At 39.6% G+C, this 17,881-nt stretch overlaps 3 protein-coding genes across 3 annotated transcripts; all 3 read right to left on the bottom strand.

Annotated features, from left to right (window-relative positions):
• Positions 1-217: 217 nt before the first annotated feature.
• Positions 218-5,232, bottom strand: LOC113888958. The gene has a single exon (XM_027535896.1). The coding sequence runs from the start codon at positions 4,567-4,569 to the stop codon at positions 3,868-3,870; it is 702 nt and encodes a 233-aa protein (XP_027391697.1). The 5' UTR covers positions 4,570-5,232; the 3' UTR covers positions 218-3,867.
• A 221-nt stretch (positions 5,233-5,453) lies between these two features.
• LOC113888957 lies at positions 5,454-10,468 on the bottom strand. Its single transcript, XM_027535895.1, has one exon. It carries the CDS (start codon positions 9,803-9,805, stop codon positions 9,104-9,106), a length of 702 nt encoding a protein of 233 aa, XP_027391696.1. The 5' UTR covers positions 9,806-10,468; the 3' UTR covers positions 5,454-9,103.
• A 265-nt stretch (positions 10,469-10,733) lies between these two features.
• On the bottom strand, positions 10,734-15,703 carry LOC113888956. Its single transcript, XM_027535893.1, has one exon. The coding sequence runs from the start codon at positions 15,038-15,040 to the stop codon at positions 14,339-14,341; it is 702 nt and encodes a 233-aa protein (XP_027391694.1). The 5' UTR covers positions 15,041-15,703; the 3' UTR covers positions 10,734-14,338.
• Between the last annotated feature and the right edge of the window lie 2,178 nt (positions 15,704-17,881).

Raw genomic sequence — 17,881 nt, 5'->3', positions numbered from 1 at the left:
CAAGAAATCTTGAGAGCATGGAAATGGCACCCTGTTATTATTTTTTACACCAGATAACATTTCCCTGTGCATGAGAAGTTTGTCCAGAACTCCAGGTGTCTGCAGTAAATAATCGCCTAATCTCTGGGGTGGCGGGACAGAGAGCTATGTTTGCAAGCAAACCCTCAAGGACTGAGGCAGCTCCCAGAGCTGTGTCCTTCAGACAAAGGACCCCATTCTCACGGGCAGCTCCCCGCATCTCTCCCTTTTTTTTATATATAAGCGTACGTTTATGTTTTTTTAACCGCAGACAATTTTTATAGATGGAAGTCTTTATCATCTATAGATCATCAATCAGTTTTTTAATTAAACAAGGTGTAGGAAATAAAACAATTAAAATTATTAAGAATAGTCTTTTTATGGCTGTTCCCAAGTACCAAATACTACTGACGGTAGGTACATGTCGAAAAAGTTTTTTAACAAAAGACTCAGCTCTTTTTGTAACATCTAAATCAGGTCTGGGTGCATTTTCCATGTTTATTACTTTTTGATGTAGATGTAGCAAATCTAAGGAAATATTTTTATTATGTCAAATACTTTTTAAATGAGCTTTTACCTTATTTCAAGCAGTTATACTACCATTATATTTTTGGGGGGTAACACAGATCTATCGAAAATCAGCATGACATTGTATCCGTAATTTTAACTTTGTACTTTGTACCTCTTTACCTAAAAATTTTACAACATCATAAAGGGCATTTAATTGGTCCTCTAGCTTTTTGTCAATATTGTTTTTTGAGTCTCTAGGGTAACGGATACATTCTGTGTCAGATTATTAACAAAAGTTGCAGTTTGCACTGATTGTGCCAAGGAGACAGGGCTGCAGTAATCGAGGAAGCAATAAGGGTTACCAAAGCTACAAATCTCAGAATTATTAACCCTATTTACCTGTGATAACACATTAAGGCACCCTCTACTTTTTCCCAAAGTTTAAGTCCTTTTTTGTCATACCAAGACCCATTAATCTTTACAGGAACCGTAACAAAAGCAGGCTGTCTTAAAACTAGAACCCTAGTTTGATTAGTAATTCTCCTAACGCAGTTAGTTAAGGTACAATTTTTCCAAGTTACATTATAATATTGTAACCCAGGTTGTATTTTTACAGATCTTACTAGTAAAGCATAAGGGTGAGGCACACATGTAGGAGGGTATCTCATGGTGAGATTCTATAAATAACCGTGTCTCACTTTTGATCTCACCTGAAGGTAGGAACCCTCACATCTAAGGGTGGCAGCTAGTTTCCAGATTTTTGTTTGGAACACTTTGGAGCCGCCCAAATTTCAAATACGGGATGTAAAGTTTTTATTATCTTGAGCTCCAGGGTTTCCGGCCGAGTCTGGAGACCAGTCCCACAATGACTCATTTGTCTCAAATATGTTATAAACCGTAGCAGTTTCATCTCGATACAGTTTCCATGGTGCAGCAGTGACTCTTCTCTTTGTTTTAAAGTCGCAGAAAGGGATATCTAAAGGACCAGTTCCATTACGACGTTGAAGAATTTTAGATTTTTTTGTTACTCCAGGAATATATAGGCTCCAACCATTGTCATAATCAGCATATCCTGACTCTCCAACAAAAAGAATCTTGTTGAATTAAAATATCTAGACAGACAAATAGGTAAATGATCAAACACTCCATGATAAGAGAAATTAACTTGATTAGGAATAATATGTTTATCTGAAAATCCACCCAAAACCACAGTATCATTAGTGTATATGGGAATGGACCATCCCTCCCAGCCCACCGGTTGGAGAAGGGGAGGGTCGGGAAAATAAGCCCAGTAAGCACTTGAATATTTTTCAGAATGTGTAGTATTAATCTGATTTAAGATAATTAATAAGGTTATCAGGAAGCTTAAAGGTGATATCAGATCGCCCTGCACAGCAACACGATTTTGTGCCTCTCGCATCAATGTCTGAAGTTGTTGCCGAGATGGTAATTTATCATGTTCTTGAATCGTCAGTCTTTTCATCTGGTTTACTAGCGATCATCTCCGCCGTGCATACCAACCTTTTTGGCAGCCAGCGCGGCGCTTTGGCATCTTGTGGGAAAATATAAACATGTCCTCGTCTCCAAATTAGTACTGGATCTGGTCCATACCATTTTTCCACAAGTGGGTCTTTCCAAAAGACTTTAGGTCTTATTGTTTGTGTATCAAAGTTCCAAAATCGCTGTGCTGTTGAACAGCCACTTATGTCTAATTATAAAAATTTAGAACAAATAAAGCATGGTTTAGAGAGTTGGAGGGGGTATTGAGATACAATTTCCCCTTCTATAGTTTTTGTAATTGATGTTTGAGAGTTTGATGTGTCTGTTCAATGATTTCTTGACCTTGAGGATTATAAGGGATACCTGTTTTATGTGAGATAGACAATTGTGTACAAAATAGTTGAAAATATTTTCCAGTGTATCTTGGACCATTGTCTGTTTTTATGGTCTTAGGGGTTCCCATAACAGCAAAACATTTAATGTAATGAGCTATACAATGTTTGCTAGCTTCTCCGGATTGTAGAGAGGTATGTAAAAAGCCAGAGAAGGTGTCAATAGTAACATGAACAAATTTTTGTTTATCAAATTTAGGAATATGGGTAACATCTATTTGTCATATATCGTTTGGCAGCAATCTTCGGGGATTAACTCCATAATGGGGGACACTAAAAAATTGAGGACATGTTTGACATTGTTTAACAATCTGTCTGGTAGCTTTTTGAGTAATGTCAGATTGAAGTCTTAAGCTATTGCTGTTTTGATGGTGTAAGCTGTGAGAAGTTTTTGCCATTTGTTCCAATTAAGGAAATATCATACATGTAGCTTCGTCAGTCAAAGCATTGTCTCCTGTTAAAGGTCTAGGAAGTCTAGAGTGAGTACGAATATGACCGAAATAGCATTTATTAACTCTGGGGCAAATTAAATGTTGTATATCACGAAAAAGAGTTTGGATAGTAGAATTCAGGGTACCAATAAATGGAACAGTCTCAATAGTCTTTAAGGCTCTTATGATATATTGACCGTCAGAATATAAATTAAATGGAGCAGAGATTTGTAATAGAGCCTGAAAAATGGCAAATAGTTTTACTTCTTGAGCAGACTTATAATTAGTACGCCAGGTGGCAATATTGTCCTGTATAATCAAACTAGCTATTCTATTAGAAGAGCCATCAGTAAATACAGTTAGGGCGTCGGCAAGGGGCTGAGAAACAATGATTTTTGGGAAGAGAAATTGGTGATAGTGAGCAAATTGTAAAATTTTATCCGAGAGATAATGATGATTATCAAGCCGTCTACTAAAACCAGCTAAGGCAATAACCCTTGTAATGTCGTGGCCAAAGTTATGTCTTGAACGTACGAAGGGCCGATATCAGCACAAATCCGTACATAATCGGATAAGCCTCCCTTTTTTCTGTAAGGTCTCAGGGCAGCTTGACAAGCCGAATTGGCATTCTCATAAGCAAGCTGTTTAGCCAACACTATTCCCGCCTGTTCATCTCCTATCATTTTACCAATTGTCTCAAGCAGGCGGGCAACAAAATCTTGATATGGTTTATCTGGCCCCTGGCGAATTTTAGATAAATCTTTAGTCTTTTTATCAGAATTTGGAAGTTTATTTCATGCTCGTAGAGCCGCAGCACTAATCTGAGGGTAGGCTCTAGGCAAATAATTAAGTTGATTATTAATGTCTCGATAATCTTCCTCTCCCACCATCATTTCATAAGCGGTGTTCAGTCCCTGTCGCTGATTGATATCAGCTGTGATCCCACACTGTTCAGCAAACTCAGATTTCTATAGTAAATAATCTCTTCCAGATAAACAAGCCCGAGCAACCTGTTTTCAATCATTAGGTGGCAGATTTTGATTTCTTAAAGCCTCTATAATAGCCTGAGTAAATGTCGCAGTCGGGCCGTATTGTGTACAAGCCATTTTTAACTCTTTTAGTTGTTTAAAGGGTAGCGGCTCATAATACCTCTGCTGTTGAGCATTTTCAAATACTGGATAGATTCTTGAAAACCCGGGAATATGTTCTCCTTCATCATTAGCTCGCTTAATCACGTGTTGAAGAGGAGATAATAATATCTCACTTTTAATTTTTATGTTATCACCGGGCAAAGAAGCAGGGATAGTTACAGGCTCTCGTGGTTCTACGAAAGGTGCAGGTGGATTGAGCCCAGCAAGAACTGAGGGAGGATATGTTGGAGGCATAGGCTGGCTGAAGTGGGAGTCTCCCTGTGCATCCTTCTTTACTGTTATAACAATTTTTTGAATTAAATTTTCCAGCTGTTCTTCGGAAAGCCCTGAATGTTTTAATTCCCCTTTTCCTGAGGGGGATTGTATGCTAACCATCATCTCCCAAGGCATATCCTCTCTATGGTACTGAGCCGCTTGTTCATTGAACTCTTTCTGTTCATCAGAGCTTAACACATCATCATTCCCTCCAGCCTTACAAGCTGTTCCCTCAGGCACGGCATAAAGCGGCTCAGGCGGAGGGGCAGAAGGCTCTGCAACTTCGGGTTTTGTGGAATCCCAGAGGGCCATTTGAATCTTACGTCCCTCATGTTTAAGATCCAGACAGTCTCTTATGAGAGTCCACAAAGAAAAAGTATCTACAGGGACACGATTGGGACCATGTAAGGAATAATATGTCTGCAATTGTTTTCCTACTTTTTTTCAAGTTTCCAGATTAACTGTTCTTTTCTCTGGAAACCAAGGACAAACTTCTTTTATAAAAAGTAAAAACTTTTCTAGCTGTAACTTATTTACATGAATTCCCCTGCCTTTTAACATAGTTTTCAACATATGTACAAATAACTGGCGGCTATTGTCTTATCCCATGATTTATTACTCTCTACAATAACACTCCCTGTCCTTTACTTTAAATAATTAGGAATTTCTTGTTACTTACCTCAATCTTGACGGGCAGCAGCCGTCGTCGCGCTCCGATTCTCAGGTCCCTTTTCGGGCGCCATCTGCCCGTGCCAGCCGGCAAAGTCGATCAGGTCCCAAGAACGTGCGCGGCGCGGCTGAGAAAGAAAACTATAGCAAAAGAATTCTACAACAAAGATGGGGTCAAGAGGTTCAGACACGTCTCCACAAAGGGAAGTGGTCTGACACCTGCTTTATTTAGCATCTTATATTTATACAGGAGAGCGTGAGAACGACAAGACAGTTAACATTTTTTCTTGGTTGACCTATACATCTTACAAACAGTTACAAGAAATCGTGAGAGCATGGGAATGGCACCCTGTTATTATTTCTTACACCAGATAACATTTCCCTGTGCATGAGAAGTTTGCCCAGAACTCTGCAGTAAATAATCGCCTAATCTCTGGGGTGGCGGGACAGAGAGCTATGTTTGCAAGCAAACCCTCAAGGACTGAGGCAGCTCCCAGAGCTGTGTCCTTCAGACAAAGGACCCCATTCTCACGGGCAGCTCCCCGCATCTCTCCCTTTTTTTTATATATAAGCGTACGTTTATGTTTTTTTAACCGCAGACAATTTTTATAGATGGAAGTCTTTATCATCTATAGATCATCAATCAGTTTTTTAATTAAACAAGGTGTAGGAAATAAAACAATTAAAATTATTAAGAATAGTCTTTTTATGGCTGTTCCCAAGTACCAAATACTACTGACGGTAGGTACATGTCGAAAAAGTTTTTTAACAAAAGACTCAGCTCTTTTTGTAACATCTAAATCAGGTCTGGGTGCATTTTCCATGTTTATTACTTTTTGATGTAGATGTAGCAAATCTAAGGAAATATTTTTATTATGTCAAATACTTTTTAAATGAGCTTTTACCTTATTTCAAGCAGTTATACTACCATTATATTTTTGGGGGGTAACACAGATCTATCGAAAATCAGCATGACATTGTATCCGTAATTTTAACTTTGTACTTTGTACCTCTTTACCTAAAAATTTTACAACATCATAAAGGGCATTTAATTGGTCCTCTAGCTTTTTGTCAATATTGTTTTTTGAGTCTCTAGGGTAACGGATACATTCTGTGTCAGATTATTAACAAAAGTTGCAGTTTGCACTGATTGTGCCAAGGAGACAGGGCTGCAGTAATCGAGGAAGCAATAAGGGTTACCAAAGCTACAAATCTCAGAATTATTAACCCTATTTACCTGTGATAACACATTAAGGCACCCTCTACTTTTTCCCAAAGTTTAAGTCCTTTTTTGTCATACCAAGACCCATTAATCTTTACAGGAACCGTAACAAAAGCAGGCTGTCTTAAAACTAGAACCCTAGTTTGATTAGTAATTCTCCTAACGCAGTTAGTTAAGGTACAATTTTTCCAAGTTACATTATAATATTGTAACCCAGGTTGTATTTTTACAGATCTTACTAGTAAAGCATAAGGGTGAGGCACACATGTAGGAGGGTATCTCATGGTGAGATTCTATAAATAACCGTGTCTCACTTTTGATCTCACCTGAAGGTAGGAACCCTCACATCTAAGGGTGGCAGCTAGTTTCCAGATTTTTGTTTGGAACACTTTGGAGCCGCCCAAATTTCAAATACGGGATGTAAAGTTTTTATTATCTTGAGCTCCAGGGTTTCCGGCCGAGTCTGGAGACCAGTCCCACAATGACTCATTTGTCTCAAATATGTTATAAACCGTAGCAGTTTCATCTCGATACAGTTTCCATGGTGCAGCAGTGACTCTTCTCTTTGTTTTAAAGTCGCAGAAAGGGATATCTAAAGGACCAGTTCCATTACGACGTTGAAGAATTTTAGATTTTTTTGTTACTCCAGGAATATATAGGCTCCAACCATTGTCATAATCAGCATATCCTGACTCTCCAACAAAAAGAATCTTGTTGAATTAAAATATCTAGACAGACAAATAGGTAAATGATCAAACACTCCATGATAAGAGAAATTAACTTGATTAGGAATAATATGTTTATCTGAAAATCCACCCAAAACCACAGTATCATTAGTGTATATGGGAATGGACCATCCCTCCCAGCCCACCGGTTGGAGAAGGGGAGGGTCGGGAAAATAAGCCCAGTAAGCACTTGAATATTTTTCAGAATGTGTAGTATTAATCTGATTTAAGATAATTAATAAGGTTATCAGGAAGCTTAAAGGTGATATCAGATCGCCCTGCACAGCAACACGATTTTGTGCCTCTCGCATCAATGTCTGAAGTTGTTGCCGAGATGGTAATTTATCATGTTCTTGAATCGTCAGTCTTTTCATCTGGTTTACTAGCGATCATCTCCGCCGTGCATACCAACCTTTTTGGCAGCCAGCGCGGCGCTTTGGCATCTTGTGGGAAAATATAAACATGTCCTCGTCTCCAAATTAGTACTGGATCTGGTCCATACCATTTTTCCACAAGTGGGTCTTTCCAAAAGACTTTAGGTCTTATTGTTTGTGTATCAAAGTTCCAAAATCGCTGTGCTGTTGAACAGCCACTTATGTCTAATTATAAAAATTTAGAACAAATAAAGCATGGTTTAGAGAGTTGGAGGGGGTATTGAGATACAATTTCCCCTTCTATAGTTTTTGTAATTGATGTTTGAGAGTTTGATGTGTCTGTTCAATGATTTCTTGACCTTGAGGATTATAAGGGATACCTGTTTTATGTGAGATAGACAATTGTGTACAAAATAGTTGAAAATATTTTCCAGTGTATCTTGGACCATTGTCTGTTTTTATGGTCTTAGGGGTTCCCATAACAGCAAAACATTTAATGTAATGAGCTATACAATGTTTGCTAGCTTCTCCGGATTGTAGAGAGGTATGTAAAAAGCCAGAGAAGGTGTCAATAGTAACATGAACAAATTTTTGTTTATCAAATTTAGGAATATGGGTAACATCTATTTGTCATATATCGTTTGGCAGCAATCTTCGGGGATTAACTCCATAATGGGGGACACTAAAAAATTGAGGACATGTTTGACATTGTTTAACAATCTGTCTGGTAGCTTTTTGAGTAATGTCAGATTGAAGTCTTAAGCTATTGCTGTTTTGATGGTGTAAGCTGTGAGAAGTTTTTGCCATTTGTTCCAATTAAGGAAATATCATACATGTAGCTTCGTCAGTCAAAGCATTGTCTCCTGTTAAAGGTCTAGGAAGTCTAGAGTGAGTACGAATATGACCGAAATAGCATTTATTAACTCTGGGGCAAATTAAATGTTGTATATCACGAAAAAGAGTTTGGATAGTAGAATTCAGGGTACCAATAAATGGAACAGTCTCAATAGTCTTTAAGGCTCTTATGATATATTGACCGTCAGAATATAAATTAAATGGAGCAGAGATTTGTAATAGAGCCTGAAAAATGGCAAATAGTTTTACTTCTTGAGCAGACTTATAATTAGTACGCCAGGTGGCAATATTGTCCTGTATAATCAAACTAGCTATTCTATTAGAAGAGCCATCAGTAAATACAGTTAGGGCGTCGGCAAGGGGCTGAGAAACAATGATTTTTGGGAAGAGAAATTGGTGATAGTGAGCAAATTGTAAAATTTTATCCGAGAGATAATGATGATTATCAAGCCGTCTACTAAAACCAGCTAAGGCAATAACCCTTGTAATGTCGTGGCCAAAGTTATGTCTTGAACGTACGAAGGGCCGATATCAGCACAAATCCGTACATAATCGGATAAGCCTCCCTTTTTTCTGTAAGGTCTCAGGGCAGCTTGACAAGCCGAATTGGCATTCTCATAAGCAAGCTGTTTAGCCAACACTATTCCCGCCTGTTCATCTCCTATCATTTTACCAATTGTCTCAAGCAGGCGGGCAACAAAATCTTGATATGGTTTATCTGGCCCCTGGCGAATTTTAGATAAATCTTTAGTCTTTTTATCAGAATTTGGAAGTTTATTTCATGCTCGTAGAGCCGCAGCACTAATCTGAGGGTAGGCTCTAGGCAAATAATTAAGTTGATTATTAATGTCTCGATAATCTTCCTCTCCCACCATCATTTCATAAGCGGTGTTCAGTCCCTGTCGCTGATTGATATCAGCTGTGATCCCACACTGTTCAGCAAACTCAGATTTCTATAGTAAATAATCTCTTCCAGATAAACAAGCCCGAGCAACCTGTTTTCAATCATTAGGTGGCAGATTTTGATTTCTTAAAGCCTCTATAATAGCCTGAGTAAATGTCGCAGTCGGGCCGTATTGTGTACAAGCCATTTTTAACTCTTTTAGTTGTTTAAAGGGTAGCGGCTCATAATACCTCTGCTGTTGAGCATTTTCAAATACTGGATAGATTCTTGAAAACCCGGGAATATGTTCTCCTTCATCATTAGCTCGCTTAATCACGTGTTGAAGAGGAGATAATAATATCTCACTTTTAATTTTTATGTTATCACCGGGCAAAGAAGCAGGGATAGTTACAGGCTCTCGTGGTTCTACGAAAGGTGCAGGTGGATTGAGCCCAGCAAGAACTGAGGGAGGATATGTTGGAGGCATAGGCTGGCTGAAGTGGGAGTCTCCCTGTGCATCCTTCTTTACTGTTATAACAATTTTTTGAATTAAATTTTCCAGCTGTTCTTCGGAAAGCCCTGAATGTTTTAATTCCCCTTTTCCTGAGGGGGATTGTATGCTAACCATCATCTCCCAAGGCATATCCTCTCTATGGTACTGAGCCGCTTGTTCATTGAACTCTTTCTGTTCATCAGAGCTTAACACATCATCATTCCCTCCAGCCTTACAAGCTGTTCCCTCAGGCACGGCATAAAGCGGCTCAGGCGGAGGGGCAGAAGGCTCTGCAACTTCGGGTTTTGTGGAATCCCAGAGGGCCATTTGAATCTTACGTCCCTCATGTTTAAGATCCAGACAGTCTCTTATGAGAGTCCACAAAGAAAAAGTATCTACAGGGACACGATTGGGACCATGTAAGGAATAATATGTCTGCAATTGTTTTCCTACTTTTTTTCAAGTTTCCAGATTAACTGTTCTTTTCTCTGGAAACCAAGGACAAACTTCTTTTATAAAAAGTAAAAACTTTTCTAGCTGTAACTTATTTACATGAATTCCCCTGCCTTTTAACATAGTTTTCAACATATGTACAAATAACTGGCGGCTATTGTCTTATCCCATGATTTATTACTCTCTACAATAACACTCCCTGTCCTTTACTTTAAATAATTAGGAATTTCTTGTTACTTACCTCAATCTTGACGGGCAGCAGCCGTCGTCGCGCTCCGATTCTCAGGTCCCTTTTCGGGCGCCATCTGCCCGTGCCAGCCGGCAAAGTCGATCAGGTCCCAAGAACGTGCGCGGCGCGGCTGAGAAAGAAAACTATAGCAAAAGAATTCTACAACAAAGATGGGGTCAAGAGGTTCAGACACGTCTCCACAAAGGGAAGTGGTCTGACACCTGCTTTATTTAGCATCTTATATTTATACAGGAGAGCGTGAGAACGACAAGACAGTTAACATTTTTTCTTGGTTGACCTATACATCTTACAAACAGTTACAAGAAATCGTGAGAGCATGGGAATGGCACCCTGTTATTATTTCTTACACCAGATAACATTTCCCTGTGCATGAGAAGTTTGCCCAGAACTCTGCAGTAAATAATCGCCTAATCTCTGGGGTGGCGGGACAGAGAGCTATGTTTGCAAGCAAACCCTCAAGGACTGAGGCAGCTCCCAGAGCTGTGTCCTTCAGACAAAGGACCCCATTCTCACGGGCAGCTCCCCGCATCTCTCCCTTTTTTTATATATAAGCGTACGTTTATGTTTTTTTAACCGCAGACAATTTTTATAGATGGAAGTCTTTATCATCTATAGATCATCAATCAGTTTTTTAATTAAACAAGGTGTAGGAAATAAAACAATTAAAATTATTAAGAATAGTCTTTTTATGGCTGTTCCCAAGTACCAAATACTACTGACGGTAGGTACATGTCGAAAAAGTTTTTTAACAAAAGACTCAGCTCTTTTTGTAACATCTAAATCAGGTCTGGGTGCATTTTCCATGTTTATTACTTTTTGATGTAGATGTAGCAAATCTAAGGAAATATTTTTATTATGTCAAATACTTTTTAAATGAGCTTTTACCTTATTTCAAGCAGTTATACTACCATTATATTTTTGGGGGGTAACACAGATCTATCGAAAATCAGCATGACATTGTATCCGTAATTTTAACTTTGTACTTTGTACCTCTTTACCTAAAAATTTTACAACATCATAAAGGGCATTTAATTGGTCCTCTAGCTTTTTGTCAATATTGTTTTTTGAGTCTCTAGGGTAACGGATACATTCTGTGTCAGATTATTAACAAAAGTTGCAGTTTGCACTGATTGTGCCAAGGAGACAGGGCTGCAGTAATCGAGGAAGCAATAAGGGTTACCAAAGCTACAAATCTCAGAATTATTAACCCTATTTACCTGTGATAACACATTAAGGCACCCTCTACTTTTTCCCAAAGTTTAAGTCCTTTTTTGTCATACCAAGACCCATTAATCTTTACAGGAACCGTAACAAAAGCAGGCTGTCTTAAAACTAGAACCCTAGTTTGATTAGTAATTCTCCTAACGCAGTTAGTTAAGGTACAATTTTTCCAAGTTACATTATAATATTGTAACCCAGGTTGTATTTTTACAGATCTTACTAGTAAAGCATAAGGGTGAGGCACACATGTAGGAGGGTATCTCATGGTGAGATTCTATAAATAACCGTGTCTCACTTTTGATCTCACCTGAAGGTAGGAACCCTCACATCTAAGGGTGGCAGCTAGTTTCCAGATTTTTGTTTGGAACACTTTGGAGCCGCCCAAATTTCAAATACGGGATGTAAAGTTTTTATTATCTTGAGCTCCAGGGTTTCCGGCCGAGTCTGGAGACCAGTCCCACAATGACTCATTTGTCTCAAATATGTTATAAACCGTAGCAGTTTCATCTCGATACAGTTTCCATGGTGCAGCAGTGACTCTTCTCTTTGTTTTAAAGTCGCAGAAAGGGATATCTAAAGGACCAGTTCCATTACGACGTTGAAGAATTTTAGATTTTTTTGTTACTCCAGGAATATATAGGCTCCAACCATTGTCATAATCAGCATATCCTGACTCTCCAACAAAAAGAATCTTGTTGAATTAAAATATCTAGACAGACAAATAGGTAAATGATCAAACACTCCATGATAAGAGAAATTAACTTGATTAGGAATAATATGTTTATCTGAAAATCCACCCAAAACCACAGTATCATTAGTGTATATGGGAATGGACCATCCCTCCCAGCCCACCGGTTGGAGAAGGGGAGGGTCGGGAAAATAAGCCCAGTAAGCACTTGAATATTTTTCAGAATGTGTAGTATTAATCTGATTTAAGATAATTAATAAGGTTATCAGGAAGCTTAAAGGTGATATCAGATCGCCCTGCACAGCAACACGATTTTGTGCCTCTCGCATCAATGTCTGAAGTTGTTGCCGAGATGGTAATTTATCATGTTCTTGAATCGTCAGTCTTTTCATCTGGTTTACTAGCGATCATCTCCGCCGTGCATACCAACCTTTTTGGCAGCCAGCGCGGCGCTTTGGCATCTTGTGGGAAAATATAAACATGTCCTCGTCTCCAAATTAGTACTGGATCTGGTCCATACCATTTTTCCACAAGTGGGTCTTTCCAAAAGACTTTAGGTCTTATTGTTTGTGTATCAAAGTTCCAAAATCGCTGTGCTGTTGAACAGCCACTTATGTCTAATTATAAAAATTTAGAACAAATAAAGCATGGTTTAGAGAGTTGGAGGGGGTATTGAGATACAATTTCCCCTTCTATAGTTTTTGTAATTGATGTTTGAGAGTTTGATGTGTCTGTTCAATGATTTCTTGACCTTGAGGATTATAAGGGATACCTGTTTTATGTGAGATAGACAATTGTGTACAAAATAGTTGAAAATATTTTCCAGTGTATCTTGGACCATTGTCTGTTTTTATGGTCTTAGGGGTTCCCATAACAGCAAAACATTTAATGTAATGAGCTATACAATGTTTGCTAGCTTCTCCGGATTGTAGAGAGGTATGTAAAAAGCCAGAGAAGGTGTCAATAGTAACATGAACAAATTTTTGTTTATCAAATTTAGGAATATGGGTAACATCTATTTGTCATATATCGTTTGGCAGCAATCTTCGGGGATTAACTCCATAATGGGGGACACTAAAAAATTGAGGACATGTTTGACATTGTTTAACAATCTGTCTGGTAGCTTTTTGAGTAATGTCAGATTGAAGTCTTAAGCTATTGCTGTTTTGATGGTGTAAGCTGTGAGAAGTTTTTGCCATTTGTTCCAATTAAGGAAATATCATACATGTAGCTTCGTCAGTCAAAGCATTGTCTCCTGTTAAAGGTCTAGGAAGTCTAGAGTGAGTACGAATATGACCGAAATAGCATTTATTAACTCTGGGGCAAATTAAATGTTGTATATCACGAAAAAGAGTTTGGATAGTAGAATTCAGGGTACCAATAAATGGAACAGTCTCAATAGTCTTTAAGGCTCTTATGATATATTGACCGTCAGAATATAAATTAAATGGAGCAGAGATTTGTAATAGAGCCTGAAAAATGGCAAATAGTTTTACTTCTTGAGCAGACTTATAATTAGTACGCCAGGTGGCAATATTGTCCTGTATAATCAAACTAGCTATTCTATTAGAAGAGCCATCAGTAAATACAGTTAGGGCGTCGGCAAGGGGCTGAGAAACAATGATTTTTGGGAAGAGAAATTGGTGATAGTGAGCAAATTGTAAAATTTTATCCGAGAGATAATGATGATTATCAAGCCGTCTACTAAAACCAGCTAAGGCAATAACCCTTGTAATGTCGTGGCCAAAGTTATGTCTTGAACGTACGAAGGGCCGATATCAGCACAAATCCGTACATAATCGGATAAGCCTCCCTTTTTTCTGTAAGGTCTCAGGGCAGCTTGACAAGCCGAATTGGCATTCTCATAAGCAAGCTGTTTAGCCAACACTATTCCCGCCTGTTCATCTCCTATCATTTTACCAATTGTCTCAAGCAGGCGGGCAACAAAATCTTGATATGGTTTATCTGGCCCCTGGCGAATTTTAGATAAATCTTTAGTCTTTTTATCAGAATTTGGAAGTTTATTTCATGCTCGTAGAGCCGCAGCACTAATCTGAGGGTAGGCTCTAGGCAAATAATTAAGTTGATTATTAATGTCTCGATAATCTTCCTCTCCCACCATCATTTCATAAGCGGTGTTCAGTCCCTGTCGCTGATTGATATCAGCTGTGATCCCACACTGTTCAGCAAACTCAGATTTCTATAGTAAATAATCTCTTCCAGATAAACAAGCCCGAGCAACCTGTTTTCAATCATTAGGTGGCAGATTTTGATTTCTTAAAGCCTCTATAATAGCCTGAGTAAATGTCGCAGTCGGGCCGTATTGTGTACAAGCCATTTTTAACTCTTTTAGTTGTTTAAAGGGTAGCGGCTCATAATACCTCTGCTGTTGAGCATTTTCAAATACTGGATAGATTCTTGAAAACCCGGGAATATGTTCTCCTTCATCATTAGCTCGCTTAATCACGTGTTGAAGAGGAGATAATAATATCTCACTTTTAATTTTTATGTTATCACCGGGCAAAGAAGCAGGGATAGTTACAGGCTCTCGTGGTTCTACGAAAGGTGCAGGTGGATTGAGCCCAGCAAGAACTGAGGGAGGATATGTTGGAGGCATAGGCTGGCTGAAGTGGGAGTCTCCCTGTGCATCCTTCTTTACTGTTATAACAATTTTTTGAATTAAATTTTCCAGCTGTTCTTCGGAAAGCCCTGAATGTTTTAATTCCCCTTTTCCTGAGGGGGATTGTATGCTAACCATCATCTCCCAAGGCATATCCTCTCTATGGTACTGAGCCGCTTGTTCATTGAACTCTTTCTGTTCATCAGAGCTTAACACATCATCATTCCCTCCAGCCTTACAAGCTGTTCCCTCAGGCACGGCATAAAGCGGCTCAGGCGGAGGGGCAGAAGGCTCTGCAACTTCGGGTTTTGTGGAATCCCAGAGGGCCATTTGAATCTTACGTCCCTCATGTTTAAGATCCAGACAGTCTCTTATGAGAGTCCACAAAGAAAAAGTATCTACAGGGACACGATTGGGACCATGTAAGGAATAATATGTCTGCAATTGTTTTCCTACTTTTTTTCAAGTTTCCAGATTAACTGTTCTTTTCTCTGGAAACCAAGGACAAACTTCTTTTATAAAAAGTAAAAACTTTTCTAGCTGTAACTTATTTACATGAATTCCCCTGCCTTTTAACATAGTTTTCAACATATGTACAAATAACTGGCGGCTATTGTCTTATCCCATGATTTATTACTCTCTACAATAACACTCCCTGTCCTTTACTTTAAATAATTAGGAATTTCTTGTTACTTACCTCAATCTTGACGGGCAGCAGCCGTCGTCGCGCTCCGATTCTCAGGTCCCTTTTCGGGCGCCATCTGCCCGTGCCAGCCGGCAAAGTCGATCAGGTCCCAAGAACGTGCGCGGCGCGGCTGAGAAAGAAAACTATAGCAAAAGAATTCTACAACAAAGATGGGGTCAAGAGGTTCAGACACGTCTCCACAAAGGGAAGTGGTCTGACACCTGCTTTATTTAGCATCTTATATTTATACAGGAGAGCGTGAGAACGACAAGACAGTTAACATTTTTTCTTGGTTGACCTATACATCTTACAAACAGTTACAAGAAATCGTGAGAGCATGGGAATGGCACCCTGTTATTATTTCTTACACCAGATAACATTTCCCTGTGCATGAGAAGTTTGCCCAGAACTCTGCAGTAAATAATCGCCTAATCTCTGGGGTGGCGGGACAGAGAGCTATGTTTACAAGCAAACCCTCAAGGACTGAGGCAGCTCCCAGAGCTGTGTCCTTCAGACAAAGGACCCCGTTCTCACGGGCAGCTCCCCGCACACTTAAAAAATCTTTGGTGAACTAAATGGAAGCAATTTGGGTCATGCAGAGGTGATGGACGTCTTTTCCAAGGAGTTTGGAAGTGAGGGGAAGGGAGACAGAACGTTTTGTAAGAGAAATGGAGAGTGGGGTGATAACATGAGCAATTGCTGGAACTTGGACATTTTATTTTTAGGAATATAGAGGAAAGAGAGCCAGAAGAAATATATAAACTGTGGTTGGAAGTTGGAAAGGTGTAACTAACAAGAGTCCAAGACCGTAGAAAATAGCAGCGTCAAGGACCTAGATGGAGAAAAGCCTTAACAGAGACCATTTCTTCTTGGGAAATGAAAACGTGCAAGAAAGAAGTGAGAGTATAGAATTCTTATTTTTTTAATGAAACATTAATTGAGGATAGCTGCAAAGGGTTCCTGGACCAAGTATCAGCGTGTGTGTGTGTGTGTGGGGGGGGGGGGGGCTTCAGTACAGCAACAAGCAATTTTGTGATGCCAACAGTATCCTAGAATTCAACTCAATTCTGACACTACCTTCCCAGAAATAGAGTCAGATTCCATAGGTGAAGGAATCTTATATAAGGCCACCCTTCATTTCCAACACCAGTTTCAAGCCCAAGTTGTTTCCCTGTGCTGCTGACTTACTGGCTGCAAACCAGAGGTTCTCACAGCCTCCTTCTTGGTTTTGATTAATTTGCTGGAACAACTAATGGAACTCAGGAAAGCGTGTTTACTCACTAATTACCCACTTATTATAAAAGACTATTAAAGAATATGAATAAATCGCCAGATGAAGAGATGCGTAGCGTGAGGTCCTGGACAAAGAAGCTCTGTGTGGCACGCAAGGTATTCTGGTTTCCCTACACAGAAACTTTCTGAAAAAGGGCAAGCGTGGTCCTTTTGGGTTTTTAAAGAGGCTTCATTACATAGTCATGACTGATTGATGGGTTCCACCTCCAGTCTCCAGGGATGGGACTGAAAGTTCTGTCTAATCACAGGGTTGGTTTTCCTGGCAGCCAACCCCCACCCTTGGATGGGAGCCAAAAGTCACCTTCCCTGGAGCTTTATCTGCAACTGAAGGTTAAGGGACCAAATGTTACCTTTTTTGCCCTTATCAATCAGGACATTTCAAGGGTTTTGGAAGTTGTGAGCCAGAAACCGTGAATGAAGACCAAATGTCTATCGTTATGTATTTGGCCACTCGGTATGTATGTTATATGTGTTGCTGGTAAGGGAGGGTAGAAGAGGACCCTCTCTCGTGGGCCTCAGTTCTCGGTAAGGACGAGGAGAAGAATCTGAGGTCTTACCCATGGCAAAATCAAGTTTATTAAGGAAAGAACAGAACACCTCAAGGGAGAGGTGGGCCAAGCCAGGAGAGGCACTGGTGCCCAAGACACGAGGTATGGGGTTTTTTAAGACTGGACTTTTACATACTTAGGTGGACATGAGCTAACGGTTTTGATTTACAGTTGCAAGCTACATAACAGCAGGCTCTTCTGTGCATGTCTTTCCCATAATTGAGTCTGTTATAATCAGATGTCTGTATGTGTAGAATATTTATGAATCTTTTACGGGCTCCTGCGGTCTCTTGAGGACACAGCTGTGCATCAAGGGTGCAGGTGCCAGGGCTGGAGAAGCCCTTGTGTTCAGTTTGCATCTGCTGTGTGCCTGGGGTGCGATGGCAGGAGGTGGAAAAGTCTCTGGTGATTTTGCAGCGTATCTGTGAGCTTTCCTGGGCCACACTGTGGGGGTGTATGCCTCACTTGCTACCTAACGTACACACATAAACACCTTCATGTGTGTGTGTGTGTGTGTTTCTCACATATACTTGGTCATGAACAAATATATAAATTTCCTATGAATCACAGTATTGCAGTAACTTTCAGTTCTCAGCAGAGGGAGTGGCAGGTAGGGAAGTAGGCAGAGATAGGCAGACAAGGTTT

Source organism: Bos indicus x Bos taurus, unplaced genomic scaffold (assembly GCF_003369695.1).
Source record: "Bos indicus x Bos taurus breed Angus x Brahman F1 hybrid unplaced genomic scaffold, Bos_hybrid_MaternalHap_v2.0 tig00003331_arrow_arrow_obj, whole genome shotgun sequence".
Lineage (NCBI taxonomy): Eukaryota > Metazoa > Chordata > Mammalia > Artiodactyla > Bovidae > Bos > Bos indicus x Bos taurus.
The sequence above is the reverse complement of the archived record's forward strand: the minus strand, read 5'-3'. Positions and strand labels throughout refer to the sequence as shown.

Excerpts from the sequence above, each read along its gene's own strand:
- LOC113888957 (XM_027535895.1), bottom strand. The coding sequence starts at position 9,805 with ATGGCCCTCTGGGATTCCACAAAACCCGAAGTTGCAGAGCCTTCTGCC.
- LOC113888958 (XM_027535896.1), bottom strand. The coding sequence starts at position 4,569 with ATGGCCCTCTGGGATTCCACAAAACCCGAAGTTGCAGAGCCTTCTGCC.
- LOC113888956 (XM_027535893.1), bottom strand. The coding sequence starts at position 15,040 with ATGGCCCTCTGGGATTCCACAAAACCCGAAGTTGCAGAGCCTTCTGCC.